Source organism: Elephas maximus, chromosome 5 (genome assembly GCF_024166365.1).
Source record: "Elephas maximus indicus isolate mEleMax1 chromosome 5, mEleMax1 primary haplotype, whole genome shotgun sequence".
Lineage (NCBI taxonomy): Eukaryota > Metazoa > Chordata > Mammalia > Proboscidea > Elephantidae > Elephas > Elephas maximus.
The window spans coordinates 69,660,614-69,677,876 of record NC_064823.1 but is presented as its reverse complement, the minus strand read 5'-3'; the positions used below and the strand labels follow the sequence as shown (position 1 = coordinate 69,677,876).

The window sequence follows — 17,263 nt, the reverse complement described above, 5'->3', positions numbered from 1 at the left end:
CCATTTAGTTTTGTGAAGTTGACTCTGCCCCCGTGCCACCCTCAGGAGACAGAGAGTATTTGCAGAGGCTTGAACTTCCAGTACCTGTATTCCAACTTCTCCAGGTGTACCTCACTGGGGACTTGTCACCTTCTGCAGCCCAGGCTGGGAGTGGGTATAGCTTCTCACTAGTTACAGAATCCCCTGACCTTTTTTACTGCCAGTCTTCCTGATTCACATGAATCAGTGGACCTTTCAGTTCCCTGCCCCACCAATCTCTGCCTCTTATTCTCCTGCTCCCTTTCATGGGGAGGGAGGATGAAGGCCTTCTCCATCTTTACTATCATCCATCTTCATGGATTAATAAGGGAGGGGAGATTCAGACAACAAGATATAAATATTTAAGTAAATTATTCTGCCACTCCGGTATTCAGCAGAGGATAGATATAAATTATACGAGTTACACAAAGGACATATTAAGCTTTCATTGTTTATTTTTGTGGTATTCCCCTTCTCTTTCTAGTAAACTCTGAAGATTTCCAACTCTTTTAGAATATCAGGTAAATAATTGTGCTGTGTATCAATCATCTTCAAAATGAGTTCTGCTTAAAAAGCTATGGCACGCCATTTTAAGCTTCATGTATCTATAACCAAATCATCAACACTTCTCAGGAATAAGAGTTTGTCATTTTGAGACATGAAGTTAGGACGCAGAATTAACTTTGACACTGAATTCACACGTATACACTCACAGATATTATATAGGTTTTTTTTGTGTGTGTGTGAATTGTTATTGTTAGGTGCCGTGGAATCACTTCCGACTCGCGACAACCCTGTGTACAACAAAATGAAATACTGCCCCGTACTGCACCATCCTCACAATCATTGCTATGTTTGAGCCCATTGTTGCAGCCACTGTGTCAATTCATCTCCTTGAGCACCTTCTTCTTTTTCACTGACCCTCTACTTTATAAGGCATGATGTCCTTCTCCAGGGACCGGTCCCTTCTTTTTGTAAATTAGTTTATATTTTATTAAAAGTCTGTTATCTTCTCAATTTTCCCCAAAGTTAATACCTTTGCTTAACATTAAATGCACACAAAAGAAAAATGCTTGAACTTTCGGATATTTTCAAACCACACTAAGGATTATAAGTGCCCTCCCAACTCCCTGTCCTCCCCACCCGTGGTGGCATCTAATAGGAATTATGTAAGTGTGTACTCCCTGAAACACAGATTGACTGATTCAGTTGCCAACTTGGATTTTGACACTTGGGTATATATTTGATGAAAAAAAAAAAATGAAATGGTATTAATGTTACTACAGTGAATATCTTCATACTTCTGTCTCCACAGCAACACAGATGTACACACAGTGGCATCACTTCTTAAACTGTATCTCCGGGAACTTCCAGAACCCGTTATTCCTTATGCGAAGTATGAAGATTTTTTGTCTTGTGCCAAACTGCTCAGCAAAGATGAAGAAGCAGTAAGTCTATGCACTCATTTCCAAATGAATATTTGCCTTGGGCTTTTGTGAGTACTCTTAGTCTTAAATTTGTAAATTACCCATTTCCCTATCCTTGGATAGTTTTCCACTATTCTGTGTATTGACATCACACATTTATACTTTATGCACCCAGCGAAGGTCCCGTTTTTAATTCCCTCTCTCATCAAAAAGAAAAAGGAAGAATGCAGGCTGAATAAATGAAATCAACCATCTTTACTCTCTGCTATCCTAAATGGTTCATTATGTGCTACATCATACGTAACATTCCATGAAAAAATGGGTACCTTGCTTCATATTCCCGTTTTCATTGTATGCCTTCCTAAAATCACTTTAGCCCTACAGCAGGGGTTGGCAAACCATGGTCCATGGACAAAATCCTATCTTTTGTCTGTTTTTATTTTTTAAACAGTGGTTGATATATGGAGCCCTGCTGGTACAGTGGTTAAGAGCTCAGCTGCTAACCAAAAGGTCAGCAGTTTGAATCCAACAACCACTCCTTGGAAACCCTATGGGGCAGTTATACTCTGTCCTATAGGATCGCTATGAGTTGGAATCAACTGGATGGCAATGGGTTTGGTTTTGTTTATTGATATACAGTTTACCTACTGTACGATCCACCCATTTAAAATGCAAAATTCAGTGTTTTTAAATATTGTCAGAGTTATACAGTCATCACCATAATTTAATTTTGGAACATTTTCATCACTCCAGAAAGAAACCCCATCGCATTAGCAGTCACTCACCATTCCTCTCAGGTCCCAGCTCCTGACACTCACTAATCTCCTTTCTGTTTCTATAGATTTGCCGGTTCTGGCCATTTCGTATGGTCTTTTATGACTGGCTTTTTTCACTTGGCATAATATTTTCAAGGTTTATCCAGGTTTTAGGGTGTATTAGAACTTTATTTTGGGGGGTCAAATAATAGTTCATTGTTTTTCCTTTCATCAGACTATTAAGAATGATGCTGCTGTGAACATTCCTGTACAAGTCCCCACACCTGCCACCAGGGACTTCTGCTTTTCTTCGTTTCTTCTTTCATTCTTTGTGTCATTTTTTCTCTCTCTTTCTTTCTTATTGTGGTGAAAATATACATATAAACATTTGCTAATTCAACAATTTCTACAGATATATTTCAGTGACATTTATTATATTCTTTGTATAAAACTACTACCCTTTTCCAAATTATTCCACCACCATTAATGTAAACTCAGTGCCTCCTAAGCAAAAACTTCCCCTTTCCACCTCCCTTCCACCCCTGATAACCACTAATAACCTTTGTGTTTTATATACAGTATTTGCTTATTTCATACAAATAAGAACATATAGTATTTGTCCTGTGTAATTATGTATAAGTTTTTATGTGGAGGTAGAATTGCTGTGTCATATGGCAACTATATGTTCTGAGGAACTGACAGACTGTTTTCCTGTTTTCCAAATCAGCTACACCATTTGGTATTCCAATTAGCAATGTATGAGGGTTCCAATTTGTCCAAATCCTTACCAATACCTATTATTATCTTTCTTTTTATCATAGTCATTCTAACGTATATGATGTGGTATCTTATTATGGTTTGATTTGAATTTTCCTGATGGTTAATGATTTTGAACATCTTTTTTGTCTTATTGGGTATTTGTGTATCTTCTTTGAAAAAAAATCTGCTCTTGTCATTTACTCATTTTTTAATTGGGTTATTTATCTAATTATTAAATTGTAAAAGTTCTTTATATATTCTAGATATAAGACCCTTATCGGATATATGATTTACAAAATTTTTCTCTCATTCTGTGAGTCATCTTTTTATTTTCTTGATGGCATCCTTTGAAGCAAAAAAAATTTTGAATGTTAATGAAATCCAATTTTTTAATTGTTTATGTTGCTTGCTTTTTTTGTCTCATACCTAAGATGGCATTGCCTATCCCACAGTCACAGAAACTTACTCCTGTATTTTCTTCTAAGAGTTTTATAACTTTAGTTATTATATTTAGGTCAATGATCCACTCTGAGTTAATTTTTGTGTAAGGTATAAGAAAAGAGCCCAGCCTCATTGATTTCATATGGGTGTCCATTTGCCCCAACATCATTTGTTGGTGAGACTGTTTTTCCCCTTTTGAATTGTCTTGGCACTCTTGTCAAAAACTGCTGTTGCTTTGATAAATAAAGTTTTATTAGTACATATCCATGCCATTTGTTTTATGTTGCCTTTGACTACTTTTGCACTATAGCAGAAATGTTGAGCAGATGAGACAAACTGTATGTCCCCTGAAGCTTAAAATATTTTCTACTTGGCCCTTTAGAGGGAGAAGAACAGATAAGACTAGATTATCCATTTATATTCTAGAGGAAGTTCTGCAATGAGAAGAATCAAAGAAATTAATACCTTTGTGACATGGCGGGCAGATAAAGCATCCCACCACCACCCCCTATCCTGCCCAGATTTATGCATCCCAGGCATCACCAGCCCTGAGAGACTTACTAGTTGTCTGTCTGCCTTAACCCATTGCTGATGAGTTGATTCTGACTGATTCTGGGCCTTTTAAAAGTGGGAAAGCCCCTCACTACATCAAAGCTAATTTCTTTTCAAATAACCTTATTATAAATAAGACTATTTTCTCTTCTTAGGCAACTGAGAACAAATGTTAAAACTTTTAAAAGTGCTTCGCATAAATCTATTTCTCCACAGATAGTACTTATGGAAATATTTGGCATGCTTGTACATCTTTGAAAATACTTCTAAAATGTCCTCCCTGATGGTGGCTAACTTTCAGGACAGGGTCCTGCACTGATGATGTATGAAATCAATAACAAGAACTTTATGTCTGTTACTCACTTGCTTTAATCCAGGGCCACCATTTAGAAAGATAACATTTATTCTCTTCTTCTTTGTACTCAGGGCGTTAAGGAATTAGCAAAGCAGGTGAAGAGCTTGCCAATGGTCAATTACAACCTCCTCAAGTATATTTGCAGGTAAGAACCATCCTAAAGACAAAACTAATCAAACTATTCTTTTCTCTTGCTGAGTTGTCTTGATACCCTTATTGATACCTACTGGCTGTTTTAATAAATAAAGTTTTATTGGAATATATCCATGCATGACACTAATTTACTATTTAGTAATTATTACTTACTAATTTACTGTTTGAAGCCCTGTTGGCACAATGGGTAAGAGCTCATCTGTTAACCATAAGGTCAACAGTTCAAATCCATCAGCCACTCCTTGGAAACCCTATGGGGCAGTTCTACTCTGTCCTATAGGGTCACTATGAGCTGGAATCGACTCGACAGCAGTGGGTTTTTCATTTATTATTTAGCCTGGCATTCATTTACCGTATGCTGTTGAATGAAATTACTCAACTGCTCTCAACTCCTGTGTTGGCCTCTGTAAAATTAAGAGGTATGACAAGGTAATTTCAAAAGTTTCTGTGAGCACTAAAATTGCATGATTTTGTGATTTGGTGTTTATGAAGTTATACTTGCCTCCACATACTAAATATATGCTGGTTTGGTCTTTCATCAGTGTTGTTTGTAACACATAGAGAGTAGCATCATTTAGGAGAAGCATGTACCTTGACATGAGAAAGACCTGCATGGAAATCCCGCTTCTGCTTCTGACTACTAATGTGTATTTCTGCAATTTTCTTACCCTCTCTGAGTCTAAGGGTTGTAATAAGTAAAATGGTGATTAAAAAATTCATATCTCACAGAGTTGTTTTAAAAATTAAATATTTTAAAATGATTAATCTATAAAAGTATTTAATGAATCATATTTTCTTTCCATTTCTCTTCTACCACAGGGCTCACTGAAATGACATTTGTAATTCAATTATGTTAGAACAATAATTGTACCTGGTAAAACCTTCTCTCTGTTACCATGATAAACTTAAGGCCTAGAATGTGCCAAGTCTTTGCTCCTGTTTAAGAAACCCAATATGTAAAATTGAAATGTATAATATTATTTATAAAGAGTTTGATGATTGATGTGGTGCTACAATTTACAGCAGGGTGTCTTTAAATGACAGCTTCCCAGTCCATCTTAAAATAAAATTGAAATTTTTAATTCAGTACACTGCATCATTTATATTTATTTTTTGGGTAATGATTAGGTATATGTTCAGCTGTAGAAACTGTGAAGCTTCAAACTAACGCCTGGCAATATGAACTTCATTGTCAAATGTAACTGAGACTCCAAAGCCACCTAACATAACATTTTATGGTGATAATTATGTTTAGGAAGCAAATAGGATGTTAGGTTTGAAAAAGGAAGAAATAATTTAGAAAAACTTAACCTCTCTTGAGACTTTTAAGCAGACTTTTAATCTCAAACCTCTCAAGTAAAACATGATAACTTGACTTTTTACTTTCAGTTGTATATTTTAGACTATATATAGATGGAGCACGTAGAAATTTGTTATTGTTAGGTGCCATCAAGTCCTTTCTGTCTCAGACTGACCCCATAAGACAAAGTAGAACTTCCCATAGGGTTTCCAAGGAGCAGCTGGTGGAACTGAACTACCGACCTTTTAGTTAGCAGCCACGCTGTTAAACACTACACCACCACAGCTACCGTGTGGAAATAGGTAATTTTCTTCAAGCCATGGTATAGTATACCCACCCAAAACCCAGTGCCATCGAATCAATTCTGACTCAGCGATGGTATGGTGTAGTTAAGAGCAAAGACTCTAGACTACAAGCGTTCAGATCTCACCTCTGCCACTTACTATCTGTGTCCTTGGAGAAGATATTTAACCACTCTGGTGCCTGATGTCACAGTGGTTAAAGCATTCTGCTGCTAATTCAAAGGTCGGTAGTTTGAACCCACCACCTGCACCAAGGGAGAAAGATACGGCAGTCTGCTTCCATAAAGATTTGTGGCCTTGAAAACCCTATGGGGCAGCTCTACTGTGTCCTGTAAGGTTGCTATGAGTCGGAATTGACTTGACAGCAGTGGGTTTTGGTTTGGTGCCTGGTATCCCTCATCTGTAAAAGGGACGTATCTTCCTCATAGGATATTTTGATAACTAAATAAATTAGCATGTGACTAGCAGATAATGGTGCTATATAAATGTGTTACTTTATTTTTCATCATTCCTCTTTACTGCATCAGTGTAATTACTAAGCCATGAAATGATAATAGAGGCTCTTATATAAATAAAGAGGGGTTGGGCAATGAAAAAGGCTGAAAGATTGCAAAAACAATACCTACTGGTAAGGACTATTCCATGCCTCTTATTCTTGAGCACCTAATAAATTAAAACAATGTGTGTTTACATTTTTTTCTGTCAGTAGAACTGAGATTTTAACTTAAACTTTTTACTCTCTTCTTTTAATAGATTATAAATGGGAAATTCACAAATTACTCCACAAAAAAACATTGACTCTTCCTCTGTAAAATAAGGAATTGTTCCAGATGGTCTTCACAATTCTTAAATTGAATATGTTTATAAACATAAAACTTCATTGAGGCTTTGGAAGTAAATCCATATTCTTGACTCTCAAGTCCATATTAGCTTTTTTCAAGCACATTTGTTCCTGTGATTGCCAGAAACCAAGCCAGCCAGGCCAGAGGTGCTATTTGATATGATCTCTCAAGTTTGGTCCTTAATAATTTGCAGTATTTTCTTGCTGCATTTGTCTGAGGGATGTTTGAATTTCTAAATAATTTTGTGTCTATAATCATTCTTGAATATAGCTCCAGTTCATACGTTTCCCAATGACGCATTTTCTTTCAATGACAAATTTGATCCCATTGTGTTCCGTTCATATTCTTATACCCAACAGGTTCTTGGATGAAGTACAGTCCTATTCAGGAGTTAACAAAATGAGTGTACAGAACTTAGCAACTGTCTTTGGTCCTAATATCCTACGCCCCAAAGTGGAAGACCCTTTGACCATCATGGAGGGTAAGTAAATGATTATCTTACATCCTCTGCAAAAGAAGAATCATCTGCTCCTCCTCTGAGCAAACTAGGGAAATAGATGAATCTTTATGAGCCACCAACTCCAGTTACTGACTCAACTTCTTTGTATTCAAAATCTTCTCTTTGGGAGTCGGGCTTTTGTTTTTTTTAATTTACTAAATGATTTCTCAGTAGTCTTACAAGAATAAATGGAACTTCCATAAATCATTTGTAATGTATTGCACAAGAACTGGGATAATCTACTTCATATTGTGAGAACAGTGCAATTATCAGAAAATTCAAAAATTATTATTTTCATTTGATATATTTTTATTAATTTTGGTTTTACTTGACTTTTTTGGAGAGGTACAGAAATACGGCCTTTTATAAGATACTACTGCCTATTTATATATGATTTGAAACCTGAAGGAATTCTTGTTTTCCAATGCACAAAATGTCCTAAAATTGTTTTCCTTAACGAACCAAGGCTGATTAACGAACCAAGGCTTCAAATCAGTTCAGAACTTTTCAGTAATTGCAGCATAAACAAGGGCAGTGTATGCATTGCATAACAACTAAATCTATTGCCCATGGAATTTTGACCTGAGTAGGAAACAAACAGAGTCTTGATGGTGCCATGGTTAAGAGCTAGGCTGCTAATCAAAAGTTTGGTGGTTAGAATCCACCAGCTGCTCCTTGGAAACCCTGTGGGTAAGTTCTGCTCTGTTCTACAGAGTCACTATGAGTGGAAATCAACTCCATGACAACTGGGTTTGGTTTTTTGTTTTTGTTTTTGTTTTTTTGGTAGGAAACAAACAGAGTGCCCCTGCTCAAAGATGGTGGCTGATCACACCACTTTGAGTGTGTGTCGCTCTCCACAGTCCTGCTAATAATCCAATCTCCCACATCAAACTGAAACTTTGGGAAACCATGTGGGAGAGTCTATCTCTGCAACAAACTGCTACTTTTGTTTATTTTCATCAAGCCTAACTGCTTGGGTACTTTTCTTACTTGTGGCCATTAGTAGCACCATTATTTTCTGCTGTTTGGCCTAAGTAAGCATTTAATAATTTAACAGAGGAAGGGGAAGGAGAAGGAGTGACCATTTTTAGTTTCACTCAGTTTATTTAGTCTAGAATAAAATCACCTTAGTTATGTTGATTTTACTCCCCAATACTGTTGCCTTCTTAAAGATTTTACGATTTTCATTCTCATTTAAACTTTAATGTTTTGCTCCTATTACAAATAAAATGATCATTTTAAATTTTGACACAAAAAAATATTACTTTTGGTTAGTTGACATTCACTTATGAGGACCAAGGAATCTTTGTGTGGAAGGTGCACATGGGAAACTAAATCGTTAGGATTACTAAGTGAGCATAGGGTCAATCCGAAGTTGAATGATCCCAATTGGTTAAATAACATTCATTGTTATTGTTGTTATCCTGTAATGACCTGGCATACAATGATGGAGTAACAGGAATTGGATTTACCCAACTGTGTAAGGTTCACAATATCTTCCATACAGTTAAAAACTACCAGGCATACGAAGAAGCAGAAAAAAAATATGATCCATAACCAGGATAAAAATTAGTTAATACAAAAAGACACATGATATATATGTCATGTCTGAAAGCAAACAAGGATATTAAACATGTTATCATGAAAATTCTACATCTATTGTTCAAGGAGATATATTTTTAAAAGTGTAAATAGAAATTCCAGAGATAAAAATTATAATGTCTAAAATGAATATTACACTGATAAGATTAACGTCAGATTAGATATAGAAGTCATATAAAAAATAGCAAGAGAACTTATCCAACATGAAGCACGTGCACTGGAAAAAAATTCTAAATTTGATGAAAATTATAGATGAGAAATCCTAGAAGCTCAAAAAGTACCAAGCAGGATAAATATAAAGAAAAATAACATCCTAATGAAAATGCTGAAAACCAATAGTAAAGAGAAAAGCTTAAAAACAGCCAGGAAAACAAAGATAAGAATGACAGCAGAATTCTCATCAGAAACTATACAAAGTAAAATACAATGGAGAAGGAAAAAAAAAAAAGAAGGCCATGGTTGCAAAATCTTTTAGGTACTGGGGTGAAAAACAAGAGCAACAGCTGTCCCTCTTGATTTCTATATCCAGTGAATATGTTTAAATATCTTTGAAAAATTAATAGGAGTTAAAGACATTTTCAGATGAGAAGAAGCTGAGATATTTCATCGCTGACAGTCCTGCACTGCATGAAATGTTATAGAGAGTTCTTTAGACAGGAGAAAAAACATACCAGATAAAATTTGTATGTACACAAGTTAATAAACAGTAATATGTATATAAATATTAAATCATTTTGTCTAATTTTTAAATCTTTATAAAATATTACTGATTGTATAAAGTGAATGAATAACAATATAGTATGGGGGTGATAGTATATGGAGAAATAAAATGTATGATAACAAATGACAAATGTGAGAAGTGGAAGTACACTGCTATAAGGTTGTTATGCTATACATGAAGTAGTATAATGTTATTTAAAGGCAGACTGCGGTAAGTTAAAGAGGTATATTGTAAACCCTACACAAAACACCTACAGCAACCACTAAAAAAATTAAATGAGATATTAGGTAATAAGCCAACAATGAAGTTAAGATAAAATATTAAATAACAGTAGATCTAAAAGAACACATATAAAGAAGAAAAAAAGTCAGATGGGTCAAATAGAAAAGAAATAGCAAGGTGATAGAATTAAACCCAGCCATATCAGTAATTATACTAAATGAGAATAGCTTATACATTCCAGTTAAAATACAGAGGTAATCAAATTAGATAAAAATGCGACACCCAACTATGTGCTGACTATATACCTTTTTAAAATATAAAGACATAGGTTTAGAAAATAAAAAGGAAAATATATACCAAAATGTGTGTGATGTAGCTAAAGCAGTGCTTAGAGGGAAATTCATAGCATTATATGCTTATGTAAGAAAAAAAGAGAGATCTAAAGACAATTATCTAAGTTTTCACTTGAGGAAACTAGGAAAACAAGAGCTATTTTAATCCTTCTAAGCAGAAGTAAGGAAATAAAGATAAGAGCAGAAGTAAGGAAATAAAGATAAGAGCAGAAACTAAGATAACAGAGGACAAAAACAATATAGAAAACCAATGAAACCAAGAGATAGTTTTTTGAAAAGTTCAATAAATTTGGTAAACCTCTAGCCATACTACTCAGGGGAAAAAAAAAAAAATATATATATATATATATATATCAGGTTTGACAGAATTAACCCACCATAGATCTTACAAATGTTAATATTAAGGGAATATTTTAAACAGCTGTTTGCCAAGAAATTGAACAGTGTAGATGAAATGTCCAAATTCTTTGGAAAACACAAAATACCAAGCAGCTCACTCAGGAAGAAATATATAACCTGAATCTAGTAAGGCAACTGAATTCATACTTAAGACCATTTCAATGAAATAAGGCACCAGGGCCAGATTTACTGGTAAAATGTACAAAACAGTTGTTGTTAGTTGCCTTTGATCCATTTTGACTCATGGCAACCCTGTGTATTACAGAATAGAACTGCTCCCTAGGGTTTTCTTGGTTATAATCTTAATGGAAGCATCTCTAGACTTTTTCTTCTGCAATACCACTGGGTAGGTTTGAACCACCAACCTTTAGGTTAGCAGTCAAGCACAAACCATTTCCACCACCTAGGGACTTTGAGAAGTAATATCAATTCTCCACAGACTCTCAGAAAACAGAGGTAGAGGGAACTAATTTTATGAAGTGAGCATTATCTTGATATCAAAACCAGATAAAGACATTATAAGAAAAGAGAAATTCAGCTATCCCTCATTAAATTAATACAGACATAGAAACCATTTATAAACTTTTAGCAAACTGAAATAAATATGTGTATACATATATATATGTATATATGATAATAAAGCAAGACCAGTAGAGTTTATTCCAGGAAGGCAAGTTAGGTTTACCGTTTAAAAATCAATGTATTTCACTATATTAATAGACTATATTAACTTATATACAAGCTAAATGAATGTAGAAAGAACATTTTACAAATGTAACACCATTCATGATAAAAATACTTAGAAATAAAAAAAAAAAAACTGGAAATAAAAAGTAACTTCCTCAACTTAACAAGGTCATCTATGAATAATTAAGTTATAACATCATACATAATACTGAAAAACTGAATTCTTTCCCCCTAATATTGGACATAAGGTAAGATTGATACTCTCACTGATATTGGATATAAGGTAAGATTGATACTCTCACAACTTCTATTCAACACTTTACTGGAAGTCCTAGGTATTTAATCAAGAAGAAGAAATAAAAGACATGCAGATTGGAAAGGAAGATGTAAAACACTCTTTATTTAAGACATGATTATCTATTTAGAAAATTCCAAGGAACCTACTACACACAACTACTAGAACTAATAAGTGAATTTATCAAGGCCACATGATACAAAGTTGATTTTTGAAAATCCATTGTATTTCTATAAACTAACACTGAATAATTAGAAATGAAATAAAAAATATCCTTGCAGAAAACATTCAAAAAATATAAAATATTTAGGAATAAATTTGACAAAATGTGTAAGACCTATACCCTGAAAATTATTAAATATTTCTATGAAAAAATTAAGATCTACATAAATGGGGAAATATGTTTGTGGATTGGAATACTCAATATCAATAGGATATTAATTCTGCCAAAATTGACCCGTAAATTTTAAGAAATTATAGGTCAATAGATTTTTTATTTGTAGAAATTTACAATCTGATCCTAAACTTCATATGGAAATAAAAAATGATCTAGAATCGCCAAAACAATTTAAAAGGAAAAAAAAGTTGACCAGTGTATATTACCTGATTTCAAGACTTACTATAAAGTTACAAATAGTCAAGGTAGTGTGGTACTGGTTTAAAGATAGACATATAGATCGATGGAATGGAACAGAATCCAGAAATAGACCCACACATATGTGGTCATTTGATTTTTGATAAGCATGCCAAGCTAATTCAGTGAGAAAAGGAGAGTAATTTCAACAATTGGTGCTGAAAAATTTGTAGATCTCTATCTGTCTGACTGTCTGTCTTTCTATATCTGTACATCTATATAAACCAAAAACCAAACCCTTTGCCATCGAGTTGATTCCAACTCATAGGAACCCTGTAATTGGTGAATAGATAAATTGTGGTGCTTCCATAGAATAGAATACAACTCAGCGTTAAAAAGAATGAACTACTGATGTATGCAGCAACCTGGGTAAAGCTCAGTAGTATTATGCTAAGTGAAAAATACCCAGACACAAAAGACAATACACACTGTATGACTGCATTTATATGAAATTCTAGAAAAGGCAAAACTACAGTGACAGAAAAGAAGATCAGTGGTTTCCAGGAGCAAGAGTTGGGGGGTAATGAACTGACTACAAAGGGGCACAATGGAACTTTTCTATATCATGATTTGTTGGTGTTTACACATTTGTCAAAACTCATTTGATATCCTAGAGATATCTGCTGACATGCAAAATTACCTATGTACAAAGTTATTCCCTGGAAAAAATAAAAACCATTTTATAGACTGCTGCACATATTTTTTTTAAATGCCTGGGTATCTTTAAAGAAAATTTGAATTCTTAGCCAATGATTATAAAGAAAAGTGCTTATCATATGATATTTAAATTCAACCTGTAGAAAATTATATGGGCCAGTGGGGAATTGCTGAATGTGTAGCACAGTGTAACTCCAGAATCTACTCAGACCCTTCAGAATGAACTGGAGACTCTAACCGCTCTGACCTCATTACTTGGGCTTAATATTTCTTGTTAGCATTCTAAGGAAGGGAATGATAGGAGGGAGTAAAAAGGAAAAAAAAAGATAGTGCATTCTAGCGGCACACGTATTATTATTTCTACCAAACTAGTCTGTCCTGAATAGCAATAATAATTTTTTTTAATTCCTTTAATTATGAGACTATTGCCATTTATTATCCTGGAGACTAGAACAAAGCAAAGCCTCCCAGGATACAAGAAAGGAATTTCTAAACCTCTAGGGCACTGATACTCACTCTATAATTGTGGTAGACATATTTTGGCAGGGCTGTTCACAGACACATCACAGAGACCTTGAGGATGTCCCTCTTCAAATAATTAAATCTTCCAAACAGTTTATAACTAGGATGTGTAGCAGTCATGGCTCAGAAATTAATACTAAAATGATGGGGAAAAACTCTCCTTTCGCAAAGTACTAGTCAGAGTCATATATAATGAAGGGTGCTAACCATTGAAAGTGTGTCTGTCATATGGGCAAATTATAAAATAGAATTAATGACACAATGCCTTCAAATACAGCACATAATTGTGACAGTGTTGACAGCCATCTTACGTTAACTGCTCTAAAATCTTTTCATCAGGGTCACTGCTACCTGCATTTAAAATAGGATGACAGATTCAGGAGTTACTAAAAGATGAAAAATGGATACAGAATACCATTAATTTCAGTCAGTGTTGTTTCTCCCATAATTCTTCAGTAATTCATGGTGACTCAATAAATAGTTTGTTTTTTTTTTTTTGTTTTCTATTTACAACTACATTAAGTTTGTTTATCCAGGGGCAGATTAACCAGTAAGCATGCTATGCACTGGCTTACAGTAAGCAAGGTACAAAATTAAAAAAAAACCAAACCCAGTGCTGTCGAGTCAATTCCTACTCATAGCGACCCTGTAGGACAGAGTGGAACTGCCCCATAGAGTTTCCAAGGAGCACCTAGTGGATTCGAACAGCTGACCCTTTAGTTAGCAGCTATAGCATTTAACTACTACACCGCCAGGGTTTCCAAGCAAGGTACACACAGGCTTAATTGTGCTTACTTACTGATCTGTACTGCACAACACAAGCCCGTGCATACCTTGCTTATTGTGTAATCTGTCCCTGCAAGTTATTACTACTACTGTTTTAAATTCCAGCTGCTGAAATCTAGGACAAGTGTATGATTTAGAGTAAGAAGACTAAGTGTCCAAATTCACTTTAGTCATTTGTCATCTGTGTGGCCTTGAGAAAGCAGCTTAACCTCTCCGAACCTTGATTTTTCCCATCTGAAAATGTTGATAAGACAAAATGTTGGCATCTTTGAGAAAGTTAACTTAGAAGATTAAGTGAAACCGTTTATATCTGTCACAGTGTTTATCAAATTCTTAGCATGCACAGGAATCACATGAGGTTCTTGTTAAAGTGAAAATTCTGATTTGGTAGGTTTGCAGTAGACCCTGAAATTCTGTAGTTCTAAAAAGCTTCTAGGTGATGCCAGTGCTGGTGTTCTCTAGTTGCTGGTGTCACCTGGTAACAAATGCAAAATCTCAGGCCCTTCCCCAGATGTAGTAAATCAGAATCTGCCTTGTAACAGGATCCCCAGGTAATTCATGTGAACATTCAAGTTTGAGCAACCTTGATCTAGAACCAGACCCGGCACACTGCAGCACACTAAATATATTAAAAATTTTGAATCATCACAGCAAACGTGTGCAGGATTTAGATGATTATAACATACTTTTTTCTATTTAAAATTTGAGTTTGAACAACCTTGCTCAAGTGTTGCTTTTAGCTGAAGAGTGGCCTTCACCCAGGTGAGGCTTCTACTCCCTGATTAATCAAATAATTAGCAGCGGTTTCAGTCAAATCTGCATTATCAAAGCCCTTGTTGTCATTTTCTTCACCAAACCTCATGTTTTAAGTAATTTATATAGAAACCACACTGACTAACTAAAATACAATTTGCTTTCCTATGTATATTTATCAGAGATCACCCTTAGGAGCTTCTTATTAGAATGATATAAACAAAATTAACACACCAAATTGGTATAGTTTAAGCCAAAACAAGCTTGATCTTTGCATTAGCCAATATGGTTTTACTGTGGGTACACGAAAAAAATTAATGCTGAAGAAGTTTCTTAGGCAATTGGGGACCTCCCAACTTCTAGAAGCTTGGTTGCTGGTAGTGGCCAATTTAGGGGGTAAAAGCCTAAACCAATTAGGAATATGTATAAATATATTTTAAGCTTTCAGGTAATATGCCATAAAACCTGGTAAATCCCTTAATTTTTATGAATAACTGTTCATAATAGATCAATTTTTCTATCTACTGTTTTCTGAGTTATATTATTTTCTATAACTGAGTAAGACATTGGTTTCTAATTCATACTTTACAATAAAGAGTAAAAATATGAGGATTAGATGGGAACCGCTAATCCTCATATTTTCATTTGTACAAGAGACTTTTCTCTTTTGAAGAACTAGTTTAAAGTGAACTGAAGCTTTTGTATTTCTAGTGACAAGTTCCCTCATGGTTTGCTTATCTGAGTATATCTTAATTTCTTCATTTTTGAAGGAAAGTTTTGCTGAATATAGATTTCTTACATGACAGCCTTTTTCTTTTAGCATTTTGAATATGTTATCCCATTGCCTTCTGGCTTTCATGGTTTCTGATGAGAAATCAGCAGTTAATCTTATTGAGACTCCATTGCACATGTACGAACAAATACCTCATGGGATGTGGTCTCTTGGTTTGGAAGTTTACAGTCATGGTTTCATGGGACATCCCAGTTAATTGTCCTCCTACCATGTTTAGTGCTTCTGTCCTACCCCCTACTTCATTATGTAGTGCCTGGGCTCTTAAAATCTTTCAAGCATTCATCTAAGGTACAATTGGTCTATAATCACCTGGAGCAGTAGACAAAGGAGAGTCAGGAATAGGAGGAGGAAATTGAATGTGTGGCTAATTGCCACCATAAACAACTGCCTCCTTTGACATAAGACCAGAAGAACTGAATGGTGCTGGCTACAATTACTGAACATGATCAAAGATTCTGTATAAGAATCCTGATCAAAAGGAGGAAAATGAAGAACAAAATTTCAAATTCTCATGGAATCAAGATTTTCTGCAGCCACTGAAGTTGGATGCACCCCAGACTATTGCCCTGAGATAATTATTGTACTTTAAGCCAAACAATAGTTTAGATTAATTAATAAAAAATGTGTGCCTTGAGCCTTGTTCTCTTTTAAGAACTGTCTATAAGGGATCAAAATGACAACAGTAACTTGAAAGACTGTATACAAAACTTAGGGGACAGTGAGTTTATGTTAATAGGGGAGGAACAATTCAGAGACGAGGGTGAGAATGGGTGCACTACTTGAAGAATGTAATCAGTGTCACTGAACTGTACATGTAGAAACTGTTAGATTTGTGTATGTTCTGCTGTGTATATTCTTAATAAGAACAACAAGAAAAATATATTTTCTTAAAAAAAGACACTGTCTTTGTCTTATGACAGTTTGACTATAAGGTGTCTTTATAGATCTCTTTGTATTAACCCCACTTGGAGTTTGTTGAGCTTCTTGGATGTGTAGATTAATGTTTTTCATCAAATTTGGGGAGTTCTCAGTCATCATTTCTTCAAATATTCTTTCTGCCCCTTTCTCTTTCTTCTCTCTTTCTGGGATTACCATTATGTGTATGTTGTTGTGCTTGATGCTGTCCCACAGATCTCTGAGGATCTGTTCATTTTCCTTCATTCTCTTTTTTTCTAATTCTCAGAATGGATAATCTCAATTGATCTATATTCAAGTATGCTGATTCTTTATTTTGTCTGATGAAATCTGCTATTGATCCCCTCTAGTGAGTTTTTCATTTTAGTCATGTTACTTTTCAATTTCAGAATTTCTATTCAATTTATTTTGTAAATCCTGTCTCATCAATATCAATATTGGTGAGAAATTGTTCTGAGACCTTCCTTCGGTTCTTCAGGCATGGTTTCTTTAACACATTTGTAGTCGTTGATTTAAAATTT

General features: G+C 34.8%; 2 protein-coding genes across 14 annotated transcripts in view; both read left to right on the top strand.

The window, feature by feature from the left end:
• Positions 1–17,263, top strand: part of PTPN13 (protein tyrosine phosphatase non-receptor type 13) — a 1,019,774-nt gene that overhangs the window by 19,971 nt on the left and 982,540 nt on the right. The gene's annotated exons all lie outside the window — the stretch shown is intronic.
• The window catches only part of ARHGAP24 (Rho GTPase activating protein 24), a 703,232-nt gene that overhangs the window by 674,956 nt on the left and 11,013 nt on the right, over positions 1–17,263 (top strand). For all 13 annotated transcript variants that reach the window (XM_049885808.1, XM_049885804.1, XM_049885803.1 and 10 more), the window contains 3 exons: positions 1,334–1,466; positions 4,379–4,452; positions 7,264–7,385. In XM_049885808.1, the coding sequence (XP_049741765.1) occupies positions 1,334–1,466; positions 4,379–4,452; positions 7,264–7,385 (329 nt within the window). The remainder of the gene's footprint in view (positions 1–1,333; positions 1,467–4,378; positions 4,453–7,263; positions 7,386–17,263) is intronic.